At 38.6% G+C, this 20,387-nt stretch overlaps 1 protein-coding gene across 1 annotated transcript; it reads right to left on the bottom strand.

Annotated features, from left to right (window-relative positions):
• Nucleotides 1–405: 405 nt before the first annotated feature.
• pax1a (paired box 1a) lies at nt 406–6,467 on the bottom strand. Its single transcript, XM_034675318.1, has 5 exons — nt 6,341–6,467; nt 3,343–3,960; nt 2,186–2,319; nt 1,441–1,654; nt 406–962 (listed from the first exon to the last, which is right to left on the bottom strand). Exons 1-5 carry the CDS (start codon nt 6,423–6,425, stop codon nt 871–873), a joined length of 1,143 nt encoding a protein of 380 aa, XP_034531209.1. The 5' UTR covers nt 6,426–6,467; the 3' UTR covers nt 406–870.
• Nucleotides 6,468–20,387: the final 13,920 nt, after the last annotated feature.

Genomic DNA, 20,387 nt, shown 5'->3' with positions numbered 1-20,387 from the left:
ACCTTCATTCAGACAACAGTCCTGCAACCTTCAGTTTAACAACTGCCATAAAACAGATTGATCAGAACATTAAGACATTACCAAAACGCATTTTTTGCTTTCAGAGGACCTGATTTGTGTGTTAAGAACAAGAAGAATTAAGGAAGAATTCCGGTTGGTTGCAGTAAAATCTCCGACAACACCTGAGTTAACAGGAAATATACATTCTTCCTGTCTCTAAACTGATATCAGTTCACTCATCAACACCAAACTTGCATGAATTTTGCCTTAACCTGCGGGACAAACCAACAACACACACCTTCTTGCACTGAAATAATATAAGCTACGACAACAAATGGCGTTTAAGAAAGCCTTTATTTTGAATATTTACAATGAAATTATAAAAATATATAATTAAAGCTTTTGCAAATATTTTACATTTAGACAATTAATCTATTTGTTCACATCGTTGAGTTACTGAGAGTCGAGATCATATAAACAAGTCATATTTGGCGGATTACAGAATAGCACTTAGTTTTCAAATAAAACAACAGAACTGATTGATAAACCCTTTTTTGTTTTTTTTTAATCCTGTTCTCCATACGAGAATGCACGAAATGCATGGAATAGCTGAATGGAGAGAATAAACTACAGTATCAACCAATTAGGGGAAACACCAATGAGGGGATACATCCATGCAAGTTTACATTCATGTGGCCATGCAGGCCGATAGAGCTCTACTGTATTCATAATGCACGTGAACAGGCCTATGTGTGACTGTCAGCTACACACACTCTCGAAAACAAGCCGGTAGTGTTCACACTTACTGTTGGAGTTGTTGAAATGAGTTCAGTTTAATGGATGGTGTTTTTAAGGTGGTATAAGTCCTGGTTATGATGTTGAGGTAGGGAGACTGAGTCCGTGCACACTGTTCAAGTCTTCATGTTGTTGTTTGGTCAGAGGACTGGGCGGCTTTCTGTCTCCTGCACAACAGCAAAGAGAAATGTTGTTAACTTGTGCACGCAACGTCAGGCCAGATTAGCGTTTATCCCCGCGGTACAGGCGTTTGGTCTGAGGTATTTTGTTCAAAAGTAAGAGCATCTGACCTTTTCAGGAATATGTCATTCTCACCAGGCGTTTTTCCTTTAGAAATTAGTATTTCCTGACTTCCATGTATCTATCTATTTATTTTAATGTCTTTGCAAGGATAATAGCAGGCCAAGTCTGGAAGTTCAAATGTGATAATTGAAATGGGCATATAATCCGGGTTATTTGGGAAAGTTTGTTGCGTCAATAGTTTATTGTGGAAATGTAAAGGAATAATAATAATAATAATAATAATAATAATAATAATAATAATAATAATAATAATCCAAAAATCAGGCTCCTAGGATTCAGTACATCCGTCCCCGAGTTTTCACATTAGACTGTGGTCTCTCTGTCCCTCTCCATGCCGTGTACCTTCTCGTGCCTGGTGCTTGAAGGTCATCGGTGAGTGGATCTCCCCTGCATGCATACTCATCCCTCCACCCGGGTGTGACAAGGCTTGACTCTGAGCTTGCCAGTGGTGGTGGCCTGGGGCCACGTAGCCGCCCGCAGGCCCGCTGTACACCCCGTACTGGTTGGTGGGAGAGTACGCGCACGCCGACACGTAACTGGACAGTGTGGAGGAAGGCTGCAGACATACAGGTAAAGACATGGAGAAAATAAGCTCAACAGCTCCAGATACCCAGATAGTTCTTGAGAGGATTTTCTCAAACACGTTGTCTTTGTTGTTTAGAAGTAGAGAGAGACTAGAAGAATATTCGAAATTCACTGGGATTTCATCTACAATAACACCAATTAAAGAAGGATATGGCTATTTTGTTTTTATCTGCCTATCATCCCCTTCCTAAACCAGGCCTCAGCATTTAATCATCGAGAATAAATTACCAGAGTCTAGGAGTCGAATCAATCTGACATCTGCGGCCTTATGTGACTCTCTCTGAGGTCCCATGTGGAAATCTATCACAGCTTTGCCTCAGGCCTCTGCAGTTAGATCAAGATTTACAAAAGGCCTTTACGCGTACTAACACTGAACATTTGGACAGTGGCCATCCAAAAAAGAGAAGATAACTCATCGATAAAATCGGTGTAGTTCCTTCACAAGCTTAATATGTATCACAAAGTAATTAATTGATTCATTTACGTATTCATTGATTGGTACCTGAGCGTATTTTATGTCGGCGTCAATGGCTGATTTGTCAATCCCGTTGACTGTGTGTCCTGCGGGAAACGCTGCTCTGTTGACGCTGCTCCACTCCTCCATCTTTGGTGCGTATCCCTCAGTCCCCGCAATGGCTGATCAAGAAACAGTGAATACGTTTAAAAGTGACATCAAAATTTTGACTAAACACAAAGCAAGTTTTTTTTCAGTCAAGGAGCAAATAATCCTAGAAAAAAAAGCCAGTCCTTCAGTACCATTTGGCCTTTCAATTCGCTTTTAATTGCATACAAATTTAAAAGGCCTCAGGCATTACCCTGTCTACATTATGAAGATTATTTTATATTCTGAACAACAGGCCTTTTTCTAAATAACTTATTTTACATTTATTTGAATTTTACATTTTCTGATTTAAAGGTTTCGTTTGGGGAAAAAAAAACCCCACAATTCTGCTTTTATTATGACGAAATGATTTTCCTAAAAGTAGGGGAAGGCCATAGACAAAAGGGTCAAACAACAGCTTATGAGAAAACTCTCTTCCCTTATCAAAATAAAAAAAAGCGTCAAGGCTTACATGCCATATAAAGTCCTGCATTTTATTCCCAACTACTTTTATTTTCCATAAAAAAAATCTCAAAAGCATTTAGTCTAAATTTCACCCAGAAATTATATTAAAGGAATATAATCATATATGTCATCTAACGGATGAGTTATTAAAAAAGTGTGGGCCGATATGGCACCTAAAATACACCGGGCAAAGTGACTTCACATTTGGTCCCAACAGTGACTAAAGGACCAGAGAGACAAAAAAAAATGCTTGTAATGACTACTTGGAGGATTAAGGGGATATAGCAGGTGAGCAAGGTGTTTGCAAATGCATCACCCAATGAAAAGGACTATTGAGAGTGGACTTACTGCTCTCTGGCAGAATGTTGAAATGGAGGCCTGTCCTACTCCTAATGGACACATTGTACTCCCTGCTGACATAACAGGTTTGTACGGAGTGCTACGGAAATTCATCATGCAGAATACCACAATAACACGCAGCTGCACAGGTTAATAAAGCTCGTATTAAGGAGAGTGGGAGCTAAAGCCTTCCGTATGTGGCATACAGAAATAGAGGCCAGAGGTTTTTCCCGGAGCAGATAGTGCTGCCTCACCTGCTGGATCCATGAATGCGCGAATCCCGAGGATGTTGCTGACGGTGTGTGCAGAAGGCCATGCCCTCATGCTCATATGTCCAGCTGTCACCGGTGGGCTGCCCATTTTAGTGCCAGTGGGCGACATTGTGTTGGGGTAGGAATATGGGTATATGTGGTTGTAGGAGAGTCCGGCCTGCGCGGAGGCCTGCTTGCTGTTCTCGTACTGGTTAGGCTGGGAGAGATTTCCAATCTTGTTGCGTAAAATCCTGCTGATCGAACTAACCGAAGGGACGTTGTACTTGTCACAAACTCCGTCTGCTAACAGCCTGTCCCGGATCTCCCAGGCAAAGATCCCGGGGTCGCCTTGTTTGTATTCCCTGATATTCTTCACCACGTTAGGCGTCGTGACCCGAGGTTTGCTCCCACCAATGGCACCGGGTAAGATGGAGCCCGTCTCGTTGTATCTCGCTAAAATCTTGCTGACGCAGCCGTGAGAGACGCGGAGCTGCCGACTTATATCACAGGGTCTAATCCCGAGCTGAGCCAGCTCCACTATTCTTAACCGTATGGCATTTGGCAAAGGTCTCCCATTGACGAACACGCCGCCTAACTGGTTCACCTCTCCATAGGTTTGCTCTGCAGGAGAATAGAGATACAAGTCAAATATTTAAACTATATGAGGTGAGAACATGCATGTTTGACATATTAATTCAGCCACAATCTGCATCTAATGTCGCTTTAATGCAAGTATTCTGAACAAGTTAAAACCTTCATGAAACAACCATGCCTTTATCACTGAGAGGACACTTTAAATGTTTAAGCTTCATCAGTTTGACACGGGCCAGCCCCTGTAATATACACCATAAACTGAGGTTGCATTTGTACTTCGTGTGTCAGGCTACACAAACTGAATCTTTTGGTCGGTAACCGCTGTTTTCCAACTTCACACTAGTGTAGCTGGTTGTACACCCCACCACGTCTGCGTATACAAAAACAAAAATACTAAAAATGGCGAGCTTTAGGAGCTGACACTCGGGAGCGCTTCAAAGACACACTTTCGTAAGATAATTGCTGGTGTGGTTTCATTTTGGATCTGAAGTTTTTAACAGACAGCAATGGCTGCTGAATAAAGCTGGAAATAACCGCAATTTAGTGAACTTGACAAGACATTCCTGGGCTGCAGAAAATCTTGGACAAAAACAAATGCTCAATTTCGCCTTTACGCAAGCGTGCAGTATGGATACGCGTCCATAAGCTCCCTGTCAGTGAAGCATGCAGATGGTAACGCCGGCTTACCCATTTGCCTATATGTTCCGAGATGCTGGGAAATATAGATGTCCCTTCCAAAGACTGAAAGCGTCCGAGCGAAGGGAGAGACGGAATGGGAAAGGGAGAAATGAACCCCAGAAGAGGAGAAAAGGACCTCTTAAAATATCCTCCGACCACAGTGCGCCCCCTTTGTCTCTTTTGGAAGCAAGTCACTGCGAGGTAGAAGGGCACCAGACTGATCTTCATCCGATAAAAGCAAATTGGAGTTATCCCGGGGAGTCCGGAGTTTGCTGGAATTAATTTGACGCGTCCTCCACGTCAATCTTCGCTGTTATACTCCGAGCCTCTGCTTTGGTTTCATTGGTTGTCCTGCGCTGGAAACGCTGTCAGCCAATGCGAACCCCATCCGGTTGGAGTCGCACAGCCTCCTTCAATATTTTGCATAGGGGAAGTGTCAGAAAGGGAAACATTTCATCCAACATGCAGCCGACTGGTGAGGACTTATGCATATATTTACTGAAATGACAGTGATCTGTTAGTGACCACTGCTTTCAGCTCTTAAATAAAATCGTGTCTCTCTTCTTTCATTTTTACAGCCATCATACATTTTGCTGAAACTTACTTTTATTGGACTTGTATTCACTAGATTTAAATTACAAATAGATAATTCAAAGGAAAGTGCGTAAATCGGTAATTTCATGGGTAGTGATGGCGCTTATAAATATATCACAATTGTTTTTTCTGGCTGCGCAAAAACTTTGTGTCCAGTGTCCTGGAAACCCACCACAATTTGTATAAGTACCGGCTACGAATTACATGACACAAAAACGCATAAAACTACATTTTCCCACTATAATACATCATTACATCTGGATATATCCTGCAGAGCTTTATATGCATTTTGATATACACGATAATATTTAATGTTTTTACATTTTGGATTATTATTTCATAAGCCAATATGCAATATTTGGGCAGTAAATTGTTGCCCCTGCATGTTGGTTTACAAATGTATGTATAGTCCAGGAACGTATGAAAAACTAGGAGTAATTTCACCACCATAGCCAGGTGAAACGCGCACACTGGCAGCCTGAGCCTTTTTTATAAGCCAGTGTTCGAGCGTCAGACGTGGGAAGGGGCTCATGTAATCGATCCCTCTGTAGATCGCAGCTCTCCCAGACTATGAGCATATCGACTGGATGCCGGAGACGAACATTATCACAGCATGTTCTCGGAGTTTCCTGTGCCAGTTTAGAAGGTATCGTTTATAAGCTTGCAAAACGTAACTTGTAAAACTTAACAGTCGACCCAATGGTAACAAGGTGCAGTGTCCTTGTATCCCCACCACCACAACCACCTCCACCTCCACCCCTCTCCTCCCTCTCTCCTGTCCACTTCACCCAAACCTGGGAGCAGGACACGTGGAAAGTGGGCTATCAGAGTGGGTCAGAGGAGCAAAGTCTCGGTGCAGGAGAAGATCGGCCTAAAAGCTATAGACACCATGATGGACATTTTTATTCTATCATGGACGCTCTTTTTTTGTTTTGTTTGGATGCCTTTGAGTGGAATGATCTTTTCCGCGTGCTGGATGTGCATGTATGCTGCAGGGAGGTGAGATAACATACATAAATACTGGAAGAAACCTCACCTGTTGCTTCTGGGTATACATTATTGTTTTCATTAATTTCATCATCAGTCTCATTCTGTCTGTGTCAAGTCCTTTCACTCACTCTCTGTCTCTGTCTACCTGTGTTTACTTGGCTGGCTGGACTCCCCTCATCTGGACAACGTAGGAATTGCACACGGTCATATGTCTTTTCCTCGTTCACCATTTACGGGGTAGGTGAATCATTTTCTGACTGTCTCGGTCGAATATCAATGATAAAGCTTTTTTTCCGTATTTAATCCGGATTAACAATGATACAATCCATTAAATTTCCTTGGAGAGCCCACGTCATTGACTTTACATTTATATCAACTTATACTCAGTGCATTGTTCCTGTATTGTACCTCTTTGCTTTGCATATACATTTTTTCTACATCATTTATGCAATTATAATGTATGCCTCATATCACCAAGCGTTTTCTGCTGCACCATTGGATTGATGGCATTAATCGCTCTGAGTCTGTTTGGGGATCCCTCTTTAAATGACTTAAACATGAAGATTAACAAATTCTAATACAAGCGAAATCATTAAATTGGGCTTTCTCTTTCTTGGCTTTTAAAATATATATATTATTATAACTATTTCCAGCATTTACTGTACCGTCCTTCATTTTTTTTCTATGTTGACAGACAAACAGTCTCTGTAGATTTAAGCGACCTGGCTTTAGACCGAGATTTGTGAAATTATGAGATTTATTCTAAAACTCAAAGGCTCTCAAAGATCTAAAATTCAGAGCTGGAGATTAGATTTTCTAGGGTGTTAATTCATACCCTGTAGGTATGATAAACAGCACGACTCGATACCAAACGGTGTATAACCAAGCCGAAGTCAGTGTTAAAATTGTTATAAAATGATGACATAATTTTATAATATTGTCTATGTTTTTTTAAGTATGGTCACTCAAAGGTACACATTCCTGCATCTACATAGGAATGAAGATATGCTTTATAAAATATCAATGAATAGTCTACGTGTTTGGGAAACACAGCAACAGTTGGTAGGCCTACACTAATATATTTTTCAGTTAAGTGTAACTACAGAATCGCTTCATCTGTGTTTGGGTTCATCATGTGTAACCAAACAAAAACATACTTTAACGGTTCCAATCTTCTTCCAGGATTAAAGAAAAAACACAACATTTAAGGCCAGATAAACCCGCAGTTAAAAACGCAATCCTGAAAATATAATTTCAACAGAATCAGTATTTTTCACTAACTAATTTGTCAAATTTTCTTATGTTTTTTTCCTCTGACTTGTCATCAGCGGATTTTTATTTTTCCTTATACCTCTATCAGATAAGCTTCTATTTGTGTTTATGTGTACTTATGGACATGGACTGAAGGTCAAATGCTAGCTTAGATTACATATTGAACACATTTACATATTTGCGCATATAATTTATTGCTTGTATTAAAATTAACCGTTAATATAGGACCTTATTATGAATAGGCTAATGAGACAATTGCGTCCATCATCCTTTGCATTTCACTAGTTAATGGTAGTGGTGGGGTGCAATTCAAACAGCAGGGCCTGTTATTTTTTATTATATAGGTAATGCAGAAGTTGATCAACTGTCATGACATTTTTCACTGACTTCAAGAAGACAATACTTTTCTCTGTTTATACATTTGTTTCGTTGAATGACTTATGGTATCATCCACAATTCTCAAAATGTTCGTTTATGGTCTTTCAAAACGATTTGCTGCCTTTATGTTGCGCTGTCGCGAGATCAGATAATTAATATCCCACAACAACACACCGCTCTTCAAAGTGTAACATTTTCCCCCAAAGTCGCTTTTAGATGAGACACATGTGAACTCATCCGGTCGACACCTGACGCCGAGGTGCACCGACCCCCGTCGGTAAATATTGGTGTTGGTTTTATGTGTCATCAAAGGATTCACTTCCTCAAGTGTGCCTTGTCTTTAAAGTCTGAAGACGCATTTAAAGTCCTCCTTTTCACCGTGTGTATGTCTGTGTGTGTGTGTGTGTGTGTGTGTGTGTGTGTGTGTGTGTGTGTGTGTGTGTGTGTCTGTGTGTCTGTGTGTGTATGTGTGACAGAAAGAGAGCTGAGTCTTTTAGTGATCATTAAGATGCAGTAAATCTGATGTTACTTTGTGTCTTCTTTGTTAATATGAAAGAGCTGGGGTCCCTTGTATGCATTATGTGTTTGTGTGTGTTTGCCTGTTTTAGGGCAAACCTAATGCAACCAGGGCCTACTGTCGACTTTCATGAGAAGATTTTAGCTAAAATAACTAGTAGCAGTGATTTGTTCAGTTTCAGTTCAAACTAATTATATGCAAAATGTTGAACTCTATACCTTCTTAACGCTGATCAGGTGGAAAAGATAACCATGTCCATAAAGTAGTGTCCTTGTATTTCAGCTAAAGAGGAATCAGCATATTTATATCATAAATGGTTCCAGTTGTCTTTCCAGAGCTGGATGAACCATGGTGTTTTATTGAGGACCCTTTCTTTTTGCCTACGTTTTTGATTTAGTGTTTGTGAACTTAATGCTTGCAGTACTCAGTATGGAAATTATTAAGCCGGATCCAGATTGAGTGCACACCAGGATCAACATGAGGCAATAGGTTTTTAACAAAAACTGCCTTTGTAAACTGGCTTCTCCTCATTCCAGGTGAGGGTACTGAACTGATTCAAAAATAGTTTTCATCAAGTTTGAATCAATACGTGACATTTATAAAGTTTCACATTCAGTGTAAAAGCGTAACACTCTCCCATGAGTCGTTTCTAAGAATAAGCAAGGAGGGGGAATCAATTTTTATCCTCTTGAATGCAAACCAAGCCCAACCTGTAAAGAAACACACCGATTCCTTGGTTTAAATTCACCTCTCCTCTACAGAAAAGGTTTGTCCTCTCCTATCTGATCTTGAGGTGGTGATGTGTAGTTTCTTTGTACTCCTGCTGGTGAGGTTCTGCTTAAAGGAGGCATGGAAGGCAGCGAGCTCACTTCTTTTATAGCCACAAGACCCACTCAGAGCTGCAGAACACGCCTAATGAGGGCGTGCAGCGGTGCCATGTGAGACATGCCAGCTTTTACCAGGCTGGGTAATTGCTTGTGACCTTCACTAAACACGTCTCATGTGTCTTCATGTTCTGAGCCCAGTTCTAATTGTTACAATAAAGGAGATGCCTGAGGTATATGCATGTGTGTTGGCTGTTTTTTTGAGAGAGGCACACAAATATCCCACACTGAATAAGTAGGCAAAAGAATGTATTTGAGTATGAGGAAAAATTGTTGTGGAATCACTTTCATCTGTAATCAGTAGGCAGTTATCTCACAACAAAATACACAATATATTTAAAGCTACACATATAGGTTTAAATAGTGGTATATGGTTTGTGTTGTTTTTCTGTTGTTCACACATTCTCAAGTACACACCCATAACAAACACTGTCCACACAGAAATGGGTGGCTCCAGTTTGTTTTAATGTCATACCAGCAGGCTAGTGAGAATCCATGGCAGCTTTGTGGTGTGTTGGAGACAAATTTAAAGTGGAAACACATAAGAAAGTATAAAGGACTTTTTCCCACATGTGTTGCTCTGGTTCAGCAAACAGTCTTCACAAAATGTGAACAGATTTGAGTGCTTATGTTCACAGCCTGACCTCTGGTCTGCAGTTATGAATTGCATTTGCTTGTCTTTTGTTGAAGAAACACTCAAAAATTATATTTTAAGACAAATTCCATAGAAGCTCAGTGAACCAGTACTTCAAACCCACTACCAACAATGAAACAGACAAAAAAAATATCTGCAAGAACAGGGGTGTTGGTGCAAAAATAATAAATTCTGCTTTTTCTACATTGTACAGTGAAAAGTACGGAGGCCCGAAAAGGACATGATTGGGTACATTGTATTTTCTTTTTTCTCAAGATAACAAGTTTATTTTGTTATTGACCTGATGAAACAAAGCTATTTACCTTGAGAGCTCGACTTATTTTTCTTGTGATACTGGGATCATTTATCTTATTTTACCCAGAGAAAAAAGCTCTTCTTTGTGTTTTTGATCTTCAACCTGTAAGAACAATGTCTCTTAACAAAATGTACTTTTTCTTTACTGAGGCTAAATGTTCTAAACAGTTTTTGTGAAAAAAAACAAAAACATTTAAGAAATGGATAACAGGCCTTTCCTATTACATGAAGTTACTTGGTTACCGTATTAATATGATCCTTTTATGTTTTATACGGAAGCCCTAAAAGAACATTATTAAATACATTTATTTGTCTCAGTTTTCTCATCTTTTTTTTTTTTCGTTATCTTGAGAAAACAAAGCTTGTTATCTTGAGAAAACAGAGAAAAAAAATGCATCAAATCATGTCTTTTAAGGGCTTCTGTAGAAAATTGAGCCATATTAATGAATATAATTTCAAAAATATTAAGGAAATTAAGTAAAACTGTGATTCAGTCTCTAATAGGCCTAATCACAGTGAATCACAATAATGCTGGTATCAAGTATAACTGCATGACTGTTTTGTTTGCTTAGTTTCTAATTTGCTCTGTCAACAGCTCCACAGCTTGATCAGAACTAGCCAAGCAACAAGTAAATGCTAATAAACATGTAATAAACAAAGCATTAAATACACTCATGGTATACTACTCCTCCTCCTCCTCCTGCAGTCCAATAGAGCAGTGTGATATAAAGGACAATGGTAACCTGACTTCAATAAAGGCGGTAAACTTTTCATGATGTGTTTTATTAAGCTAATAACAAGCATCATGAAAAGTCAGGAAGATGATGATCTACTCTGGAAATGGAAATAGAAAATGATAAGTATCTCATCATTTGTGATAAGTACACATGTGCACATATGTTAATCATCTGTTATCAGACTGTGGTCACTATGATAAAGAGCCATATCTGAATCAGTCTGGCTTTAATCCACCATCACAATCTAGACATATATCAAGTGATACAATTAACACTGGAATACAATAAAGGATGGTATATTATTGCCCATGCAGAAAAAAAAAAGAAAGCTGACATAATGGGTGTGTTGTTTATGCTGCTAGCTTTAGAATCTTTTCATGAAGAAGTAACTGTCCCCATGTCATACAAGCTTAAGTATGGTTAGTATGGTCACATTTTAACACATTCAAATAGAGCATTTAGAATTTTTATATTACAACTTACCATTCAATAATTTTAGAATTAATCAGCAACCCTCTTTAGCCACATCCAGAAATAGACTTATCATCTTTGGGGTTATTTCTGGGTTTTATATCACAATATGGAATGATCCCATATAATCTGACATAAAGTTGCAGATAATAGTCCTTCATTAAATACAAATTGTTTTCCCCGTGTCTTTATTTTTGCGGTCTATATTGTTAATGTTAACAATAGTGTCATGAGTTGATGTATAGTTTAGTTTGTTCCTTGTGTTTCTTACCTTAGTTCCTCCCCGTGTTTATTCTGTACTAGTTCTTCTTTGTCTTCCTTGTTTGTTAGGGATCAATTTCTGTTTTGTATCTTATTGTGTTTCTTAGTCTTGTCTTGTATTTCCTGTTTTATTTTGTAGTTCTTGATCCCTGTGTTTCCAGTTTAGTTATACTTCCTGCCCTAGTGTGTTTCCCTCCTTTTTTGATTACACTCATTAGTTTTACCTGTGTCCTGTGTTCAACACCTGTCCTGTGTTGGATCATTATACATTTCCCTGTGTTCTGTGTATTTATTTTCCCCTGTGTGGTTTCCTTTTTTAATTTAGTTTTTGGACATTTCAAAAAAGTTCTGTTTGTACCTATTTGTTATTATTATTGTTTGTTATTTCTAATCTGCGCTTGGGTTCTCCTTCCACCATTTTACCCAATATGAGATGAACACACAAGAAAATTGATGGTGATTGGAACACCGGTACTCAACAACAATGCAGTAAGGAACATAAATATGGAAACCTGAATCTAAATCTAAAATTCTTTATAAAAACAACATTTGTACAAGAAGGATACAAATGATTAAAAGACATAAATAAATGTGCTTAAGCCTGAGTGCAGATGAACATGGTAATAATAATACATCCTTATTGAGTTAAGATAAATGTGCTTTGACAGTTTGATATTGTTTTCAGGCAAAGAAAGCGTGGGAGCACTCACTATGCCTGACAGGTCATTATGGTTGTAAACATAGTTGTTGTTTATTGATAGGGTTAGTTAAAACACTTCAGATGAAGATCAGACAGCAACACCTGCAGTTGAGGCTGACTTGCATTAACTTAATAGACTATTGAAAAAACATTTTCTTTATAGGAATTAATCTGACGGGGTTATATATGAACTCATTTGCTGTGTTACAGCATCATTAACACTCATGCTCCGTCTGTTAAGTCATGAAGCATTATTACATGCACCTTTTTATACTCACGTGCTTGGTTGTTGTTTGGCGGTGGAACTTGGCTGGGCTGGATCTGTTGTCAATTAAGAGGAAGAACCCTGATTACTTTTGGAGCACTTCAGACTCCATCGACTGCTGCTGCTGATTAATGCCTGCCCAACTTGGAAATCAGCCCAGGGAGTATAAACACTGGGTTTGTGGAAGTTGACATCAACCTTGTACTTTAATTCCCAATTGTACAATAATGTTGCTAATAAAAATCTAACTTTCATTTTGTACTTTTAATATGACCCATTGTGTTACCTCAGCTAGCCTTGAATGAGTATTTAAAAAAAAGCATTGAGATGTTTGTAATAATAATCAGCATTGATTCCCTAAATGACCCGCTGAGCTGTAAATCCATTTCTGTATCATGAATTGCAGCTTTCATGTAATTGTCTGCCTCTCAGCTTAAAAATGCCAGATACATAATGGAAAAGTCTGCAAAGGGACATTCAAGGACTTCTATTGGAGGCAGTGTGATATCGTTTTCCGCCAAACCAGAAATCAAGGCCTTGGATGAGCCTTTTTTATGTCAGGGATAGGGGTACTGTATACTTTCTGACAGTTGCTCCTTTTAAGATTAATGGCCTTATGAAAACCGTGTGTCTTCTCCTCAGAAGAAAAGCTCAATATCAGTCAATGTTACCAGCATAATAGTGCCTTCCTGACAAAGAATTCCCAAAGACAGATTGAATATTGATGTCAACACAGGAGAATCAGAAGCAGTGTCTTTTTGCATGTGTGCATGCATACTGGATTAGATTTTTTTCTTCTGGGACAAAACACATGCCAGCTAACTAACTTGAAGCTGCTTTACAGCATATTTGTTTACAATGAAACAGATTATAGTGTATTTAAAAAAAGTTTAAATCTATGTTCATGTATTACCAATATGGCAGAAAACCGCATGAGATACAAGCCATTACAGCTACTCTTCATCTGGAATATAGAGAGGTGCAGGGTTCTATCCTTGTACTCTATCAGTGCACTGACCTCACTGAACTGCAGCCAGATGCTCATAAATACATTCCCTTATTTCTCCCCTTGTGTGGATGCCAGTTAGGCCGGGAAGTGGGTTTGTTTTGGGTGTTCTCAGCATATTCCAGCCAGAGCCGCACTTTCACGTTGCTCACAAGAGAGCTGCACTGATTTCCTGAAATGCGTATGTATTCCTGCTTGTGGTCGTCTGTCATGGTGGAGATCTGCTGAAAGCTGCCTTGCTCCGCTCCAGTGTCTACATAATGGAGACCTGTTTTTACCGACATACATGGATTAATCAAATGGACGTGTTTGCTCCATGGATTGTAGTGCTGCACTGTGGAAGTCCAGATTCAAGGGTGTGAATTTGAAAATTGACTCCAAATTCTGGTTAAGTGAGTAGTAAAGCCTGTGTGGACTGATGTCAAAAACTCAGCCCACATGATTACTTTTTGGGCACATCTGCACACTCTGCCTCTCAGCCTCGAAAACATGTATGAGTTTTGTTTTTTTACAGATTACACATGCTGGAGGAATCCAAAATGTCTCTCATCAGCTTTCCATATTTAGAAGTAATAACTGTCCTCTTTTTAAAAGCTAATTATGAAGCTTTTATGAATTAACAGTGTTTGAGCACAATCAGGCTTACAGTGTGAGCTCAGTTCAACCTTCAGCGAAGGAATGGGGGACCTTAGTTCGCTTATACTGGTGGTGAAATGTCTGACATGTTTGCGCTGAGTAGGGATAGACAGGCCTGCAACCAAGCCTGGACTTGCTGGCCAAGAAAAAGCCCCTCATAGCTCTCCCATTTTGCCTAGCATGCCCCTTCCTGAATGAAGGCACCGCCTCACCTTACACTCCAACTCTTGGTTTGCAATAATGAGCGTTCATGTGAAAATATGTAACTACTCTGTGTAGATAAACTTTTACTTTCTTTTGTTTGAGGTGATTACTGTAGACAGCAGGAAGGTCAATTGTGGCAGGATATAACCTGTCTGAGAAAAAGCATTGTATTTACAACTGAGAAACGAAAGCAGTGCAGGTGAAGGAACAGGAAGTTCAACTGAGGTCAATCTAAATGCACACATTGGCCCTGAAATGTTCTTAAAATGTCAATATGTATAGTTGTTAGGTCCTTGTGAATTATCATTGAAATGGTAATTATGAGATTACCAATACTGATGCGTAACTGCAAAACGCATATTTATCATTGCTATGGAAGTGGAGGAGACACTTGTATTTACTTTATATACAATAAGGCATAAGCCAAGTGGTCCCAAACCCAAAGGTTAGGCCCCCTCCATTGGGTCAGAGTATATATCTTTGGCCGCTGAGTTGTTTTATCTGATAACATGTTGGCTAATTCATGCTTTTAGCATCACCACGTGAGAAATTCAGAAGGGGAATTTCGATGTGGTGGAGCTGCTAACAACTTATAGATGTCTGGATTTTGAAAAAAGTCAATTTTCACGTTTCTTTTTCTTCTCAAACTTAACAAGATGAAGCCACTGGTTTGATGTCCAATGATACATTGTATTTCTAAAAACTAACAGTAACTGCAGGTGTCAAATTTATAGTTTTTGCAAAAACACGAATTAAAAGCACAATTAATATCATAAATGTCGTTTAGTAAGAGTATATCATATTACAAACTGGAGATTTTAAAAGTATGACCCTAAACTTGTATTAAAGTGCAGTACTCAAGTAGTGGAAAATGGCACTTGGTTGGTTTCCAGTATTTTAGAGTCAACACATTGCATTTAACTAGCCGAGCTATCATAGTTCTTTTTAAAGTGTATAGAAAGTGCAAACATAACTCTGTGTTACTCAATCTCCAGTAGGGTTGTTGTTGGGTTGTCTGTGTACATGGATTGCTATTTGTTAAATTGTGCTTGCATCACAGTCTGTTAATTTTTATTTGTCACAAATTAATGACAGAAAAGTGCAAACTAATGCAGTAAAAAATGTGCACTCAAGATTTATTTTTTTTTGTAATTGGGTAGCCTGTGTATGTATATATGTTAATCTATGTCTCCTATAAATATCAATGGCAAAAATCCATTGAATTTGTTCAGGGGGTAAGGTGACATCCTGAAATGGTTTATCTTGCAAAAAACAGCAATGTTTAATTTACAGTGAAACTCTAATATTTAGGAACCTTTAACAAGGAATATGCCTTTTTGCTTGCTAGCTTAATTTAATTATAATCCAAACATTTAGTAAATTTTCAGATGGACTATTGTAACTGATTAAACTTCAAGTTAAAAGTTCTAAAACAGTGAATGCTGAACCATTAGTTGACTGTGTTTATATAGCTTTTTCTCTAGTCTTCTGCCCACTTCATGAGCTTTATAACTACATATTACATTCACTCAATTATGCCACAACCATTAACTAAAATCAAAGGAGTATGACACATTTAATTATTAAAATAACTCCTTCCCCCAGAGAACTCTCTCTACTGTGACCACCAACAAAAGCTGGTTTGTGGCTGCTTATCTAAATATTTCTAATTGGACACAGGTGAACTCATGACTCACCATCACACCCACATGTGATATGATATTGGTTGGTACAATTTTACAAATGTAAAACATGAATAATAAAGTATGATAGTTCAGTGTCAGTGCTGATGTAATAGCGTATATCCATGTTGCAGCTTATTATGGGTTTGGTCAAAGCGCTCAGTGAATTTCTTTAAGTCACAGGATGTCAAGGAGAGTTAGACTTTGTCTGCTGAAAATGCAGGACGGTTAGAGCATGAGCTCAATTTGCAACATGAGGAAAATATTACCACTCCCTTTCCTTTCATAATATAACAAAGATGGGTTGTCCAAGATAGAAACTCAAGTGCCATTTTTTTGTTGTTTTAACAGATTTAGGTTATCACAGAAAATGTGTCAATGGGAAGTCTGAAGGGTTATAATTATGTTGTCAACAACTGTGCTGATAAGTCAAAGTCTCCCTGGTTTAATTCATGATACAATTATCTTAAAGATGAAGCTTTTGTGAAGGCTTTAAAGTTAGCCCATATGCTGCAGACCACATATCCAAAACATCTACAGTGATGGGACTCCAAACTTCTCTGGAAAAAATGTACCAGAGACCAGATCTACAGAGAAACAATTACAACATCAAATAGAGAGAGTGCGGCATCCTTCAGGATCAGAGGGTTGAGTCTTTCCTTGGCAGGGAGAAGCGACTTTGGCTGAGAGCCTCCTTTAGTCAGAGACAAGGTAAGGATTTTCCCTTGACACAGTGTGCAGAATACTCACCCAAAGCAAAGGAGGGGGAAGCTCATTGTGAAGTGAAAAGCTGCATTTCTGCTCAGTGTCATAATAATCATAAAGATTACTGTAATGGTGATGATAATGCTTTCATTCTGTCCTCAATGGTACTCCAAAATTTAACTCATCAGTGAACAGGATTAGGAGAAAGACAGATACAATCTACGGTGCAAATGTCTTCAATCATATAATGGAGAATACTAAAACTAATAAATAGATTAAAAATTACCCGCACCTCTAACATAGGAAGTTCATATTTAAGCTATATGTAACTTGCCATTGTTGAAATGTTAACATGTCTTAAAGGCACTGTTAGGGACTTCCATGTTGTGTTGATTCTTAAGACCTCTGGAGGAAATCTATAGAGTTTTTTTTAGGAGTGAAATCCGCAATTCCCATGAGCACCATCACCCACTGTCCTCCATTTGTTTTGGAAGTAACCGACTGGAATACAGGTTTACTTTTTATTAGCTTTTTTTGTTGATGACAACTTTTTTGCAGGATGCAGAGTGAAGAGGTAATGTTTTCATTTGTAGCAAAATTAAATTATACAACAACATTTTGTAAACTCTGACTTATTGCTGTTAGTTAGCTTACAAAAGGTGACCAGATGTTACTCGTCACAGCTCACAACTCTGGTGTCATGTTGTGTGCTCCAGTGTCCGGAATATATGCCGGAATAATGTCAATATGCAGATGATTAAACTCTTTTTGCCCTGATGGCAGTAGTTATTTTGCTCTTTTACCTTGCAAAGCCACAGATTTTCCCAGTGGAAAACAATACTTGAAGAGAAAAATGTGTCTCTTTCTCTAATCCTGCTTGAGCTACGAGTACCAAACATTATGTAAAAACAATATTATCTATTATATATAGACTCCTCCTGATTGCTAACTATCTATAAACTACTTATGAGTGAGTGCTGAATATTGACTCTGCTATTTTGAAGGAACATCCAACCTGAACACAGGCCCTAAAATTCAATTTAAAGTAATAACCAATCTTGTATTTGAAAATATAATTTCACTATGTACAGTAGATCATTGAGATATAATAGTATAACTGTGACATTATTTGAAAATCAGTTAAAAAAATAACTCCCCCCAGTGCCTTTACAAATTGAATGCAAGGTAAATGAGAAGAACTCTGTTTATTGTCTTTAACTGTGCTTTTCCTGCCTCTTGTGATCTCCTGAAAGATAAATCATAAATACCCAGCTAGTAGTTTTTTGGTCTAAAAACATTCTGTCAATGTTACACAGAGTGTTTTTTTGTGATCAGAGAATGTTCTTGGATAACATTCTCTAAGAACCTTCATGAAATGTTAAGTGACAACATTGCCAGAGCATTACACCCTAATGTTCTTGAAAACGTGCCCAGCTGGAAGTTTTCTTTGAAGTTTTAAGAATGTTCCACAATAAAATTCTTATAAAACATTCATAAAATGTTTTGGAAAAAAACATTCAGAAACTGTTATAGGTGACAACATTGATAGAATATTATACCCTAATGTTCTTATATGAATAATGTTCCTCAAAGTAAAATTGCAAAGAAACTGTGGATTTCATAATCTACAGTACAACATATCATTAAAAGATTCAGACAATCTGAGGAAATCTCTGTATAAAAGCAACAAAGCTCAAAATCAACATTGGAAGGCTATGTTCTTCGGGCCCTCAGGGGTACTGTAAATGGTTAAACAGACATGACTCTGAAGTGGAAATTACTGCATGACCTCAAAATTACTTCCAGAACCCATTGTCTGTGGACACAGCTTATCTATGCATTCACAAATGGACGCCTGCAAGCTAGTTCAGGCAGGCAAGCTGAACTACTATTACATTTGCCATGCATCATTCTCTCAACCACTTGACAAAGTATCCTCCCGTTTAGGTGGTTGATTTAAGCTACAATATTTCCTGTCACTGCCTAAGCTTTGCCAATGCCACTGCTGCCCTGTGCTCAAACCTCCCCAGCATGCTCCGACTATAGGGGGTCTAAGATATTATAACATCACTTCTTAATTTCTGAAAGTTAATCTGCACAGAGGAATGAGGTCTTGGGCTTTGACACTAAACACAAACAATGCTCTGCTCAAGCGTTAAAGTTTTCATCAACACAACAAGTTGACTCTGAAATGCTGGTTAAAACTGTATCATGCATAATGGAAACCATACTGTGGTGGTGGGGCATGGTGTAGGCTCAGCTGCATGGGAGAGATTTGTGGGAGGGGTTGTGGGAGCAGTGCCGGAGTTAATTGACACAGGTGAAGACTGTTTATTGATTGCCTTCCTCTACCCTGCAGGAAGGAAGACTAGACCTGGCAGGGAGAGCCACAGAGAGCCAGAGGAGCAAGACCAGGCTCCTGCCGTGTGTTAAAGCACTTCTGGAACAGAAGTAGATTTGTGTTGAAGTATTGTGTATGATAAATAAAGAGGAGGTCACTGTGGACACATGTTATGAGGTTGAGGAACCCATAAACACAGGCATGTATTACACATACTTAAACATGATCCAGAGACACAGAATCCATGGGTGTGTGGGGATGCATAAGTGCCCATAACATTGGTAGCTTACTATTAATGGTGAACAATATAGTTTTTTTTCCAGGGAAGAGTTCAGGTGGTAAACTGGCCTGTCTGCAGTCCTGACTTGTCACTCACTGAAACATTTGGAGCATCGGGAAATGTAAACTACAACAAAGGACACCCCGAAGTGTTGAGCAGCTGAAATCCTAGATCAGGAAAGAATGTGGGTAAAGACCCACCCAACTTCAACTAAGTAATCTCTTATAGACCTAAACATAGAGGGCAAAATTGCCAGAGAGGTTTTATAGTGCTATGGCATATTACACAATGCAGAGATCCTAGAAGAGCTCCTCACACTAACCCTGAAGGTGAGCTAATGAGTCAGCACAGGGAACTGGAGCCCAGGAGTACGTATAAGCTTCCCACACCTGCTCCAGATCAGGGGCAATCAGGCACACACACCTGACCCTGCACTGTGATGATTAGCTCACCAAACTCAGAGAGTGGCAAAACTGAGGGCCCCTCCATTTATATTTGAACAAAGTAACCACAAGATAAATGTTTTCATAGGTAAACAGCAGGGCACTATAGTTTTTAAGAAATGTAACATAAACAGTCGTAAATCATTAATTTGTTAAAGACTTATTTTAGTTGTGGATTATTTCACTGTTGATTAATTAATGATTAAGGAAGGCATGGTTGTGGTTGTGGGATTATGTCAAATAAGGTTGTATTTGCTGTTTTCATTATAATAAAGAAACCTGGGACAATAGTCTGACTAATTTATATGTTTTTAAGTATTTGTTAACATTATTAGAACTCTGTGGCACTGAGAAATATCTTATATCATGCTTTGAATACACACATAATATCCATATATTTGTTTTGTTTTTCCTTCAGTGTGTTGGCAATAAGAAGATATAATAATAATATATATACATAT

Source organism: Notolabrus celidotus, chromosome 22 (assembly GCF_009762535.1).
Source record: "Notolabrus celidotus isolate fNotCel1 chromosome 22, fNotCel1.pri, whole genome shotgun sequence".
Taxonomy (NCBI): Eukaryota; Metazoa; Chordata; class Actinopteri; order Labriformes; family Labridae; genus Notolabrus; species Notolabrus celidotus.
The sequence above is the reverse complement of the archived record's forward strand: the minus strand, read 5'-3'. Positions and strand labels throughout refer to the sequence as shown.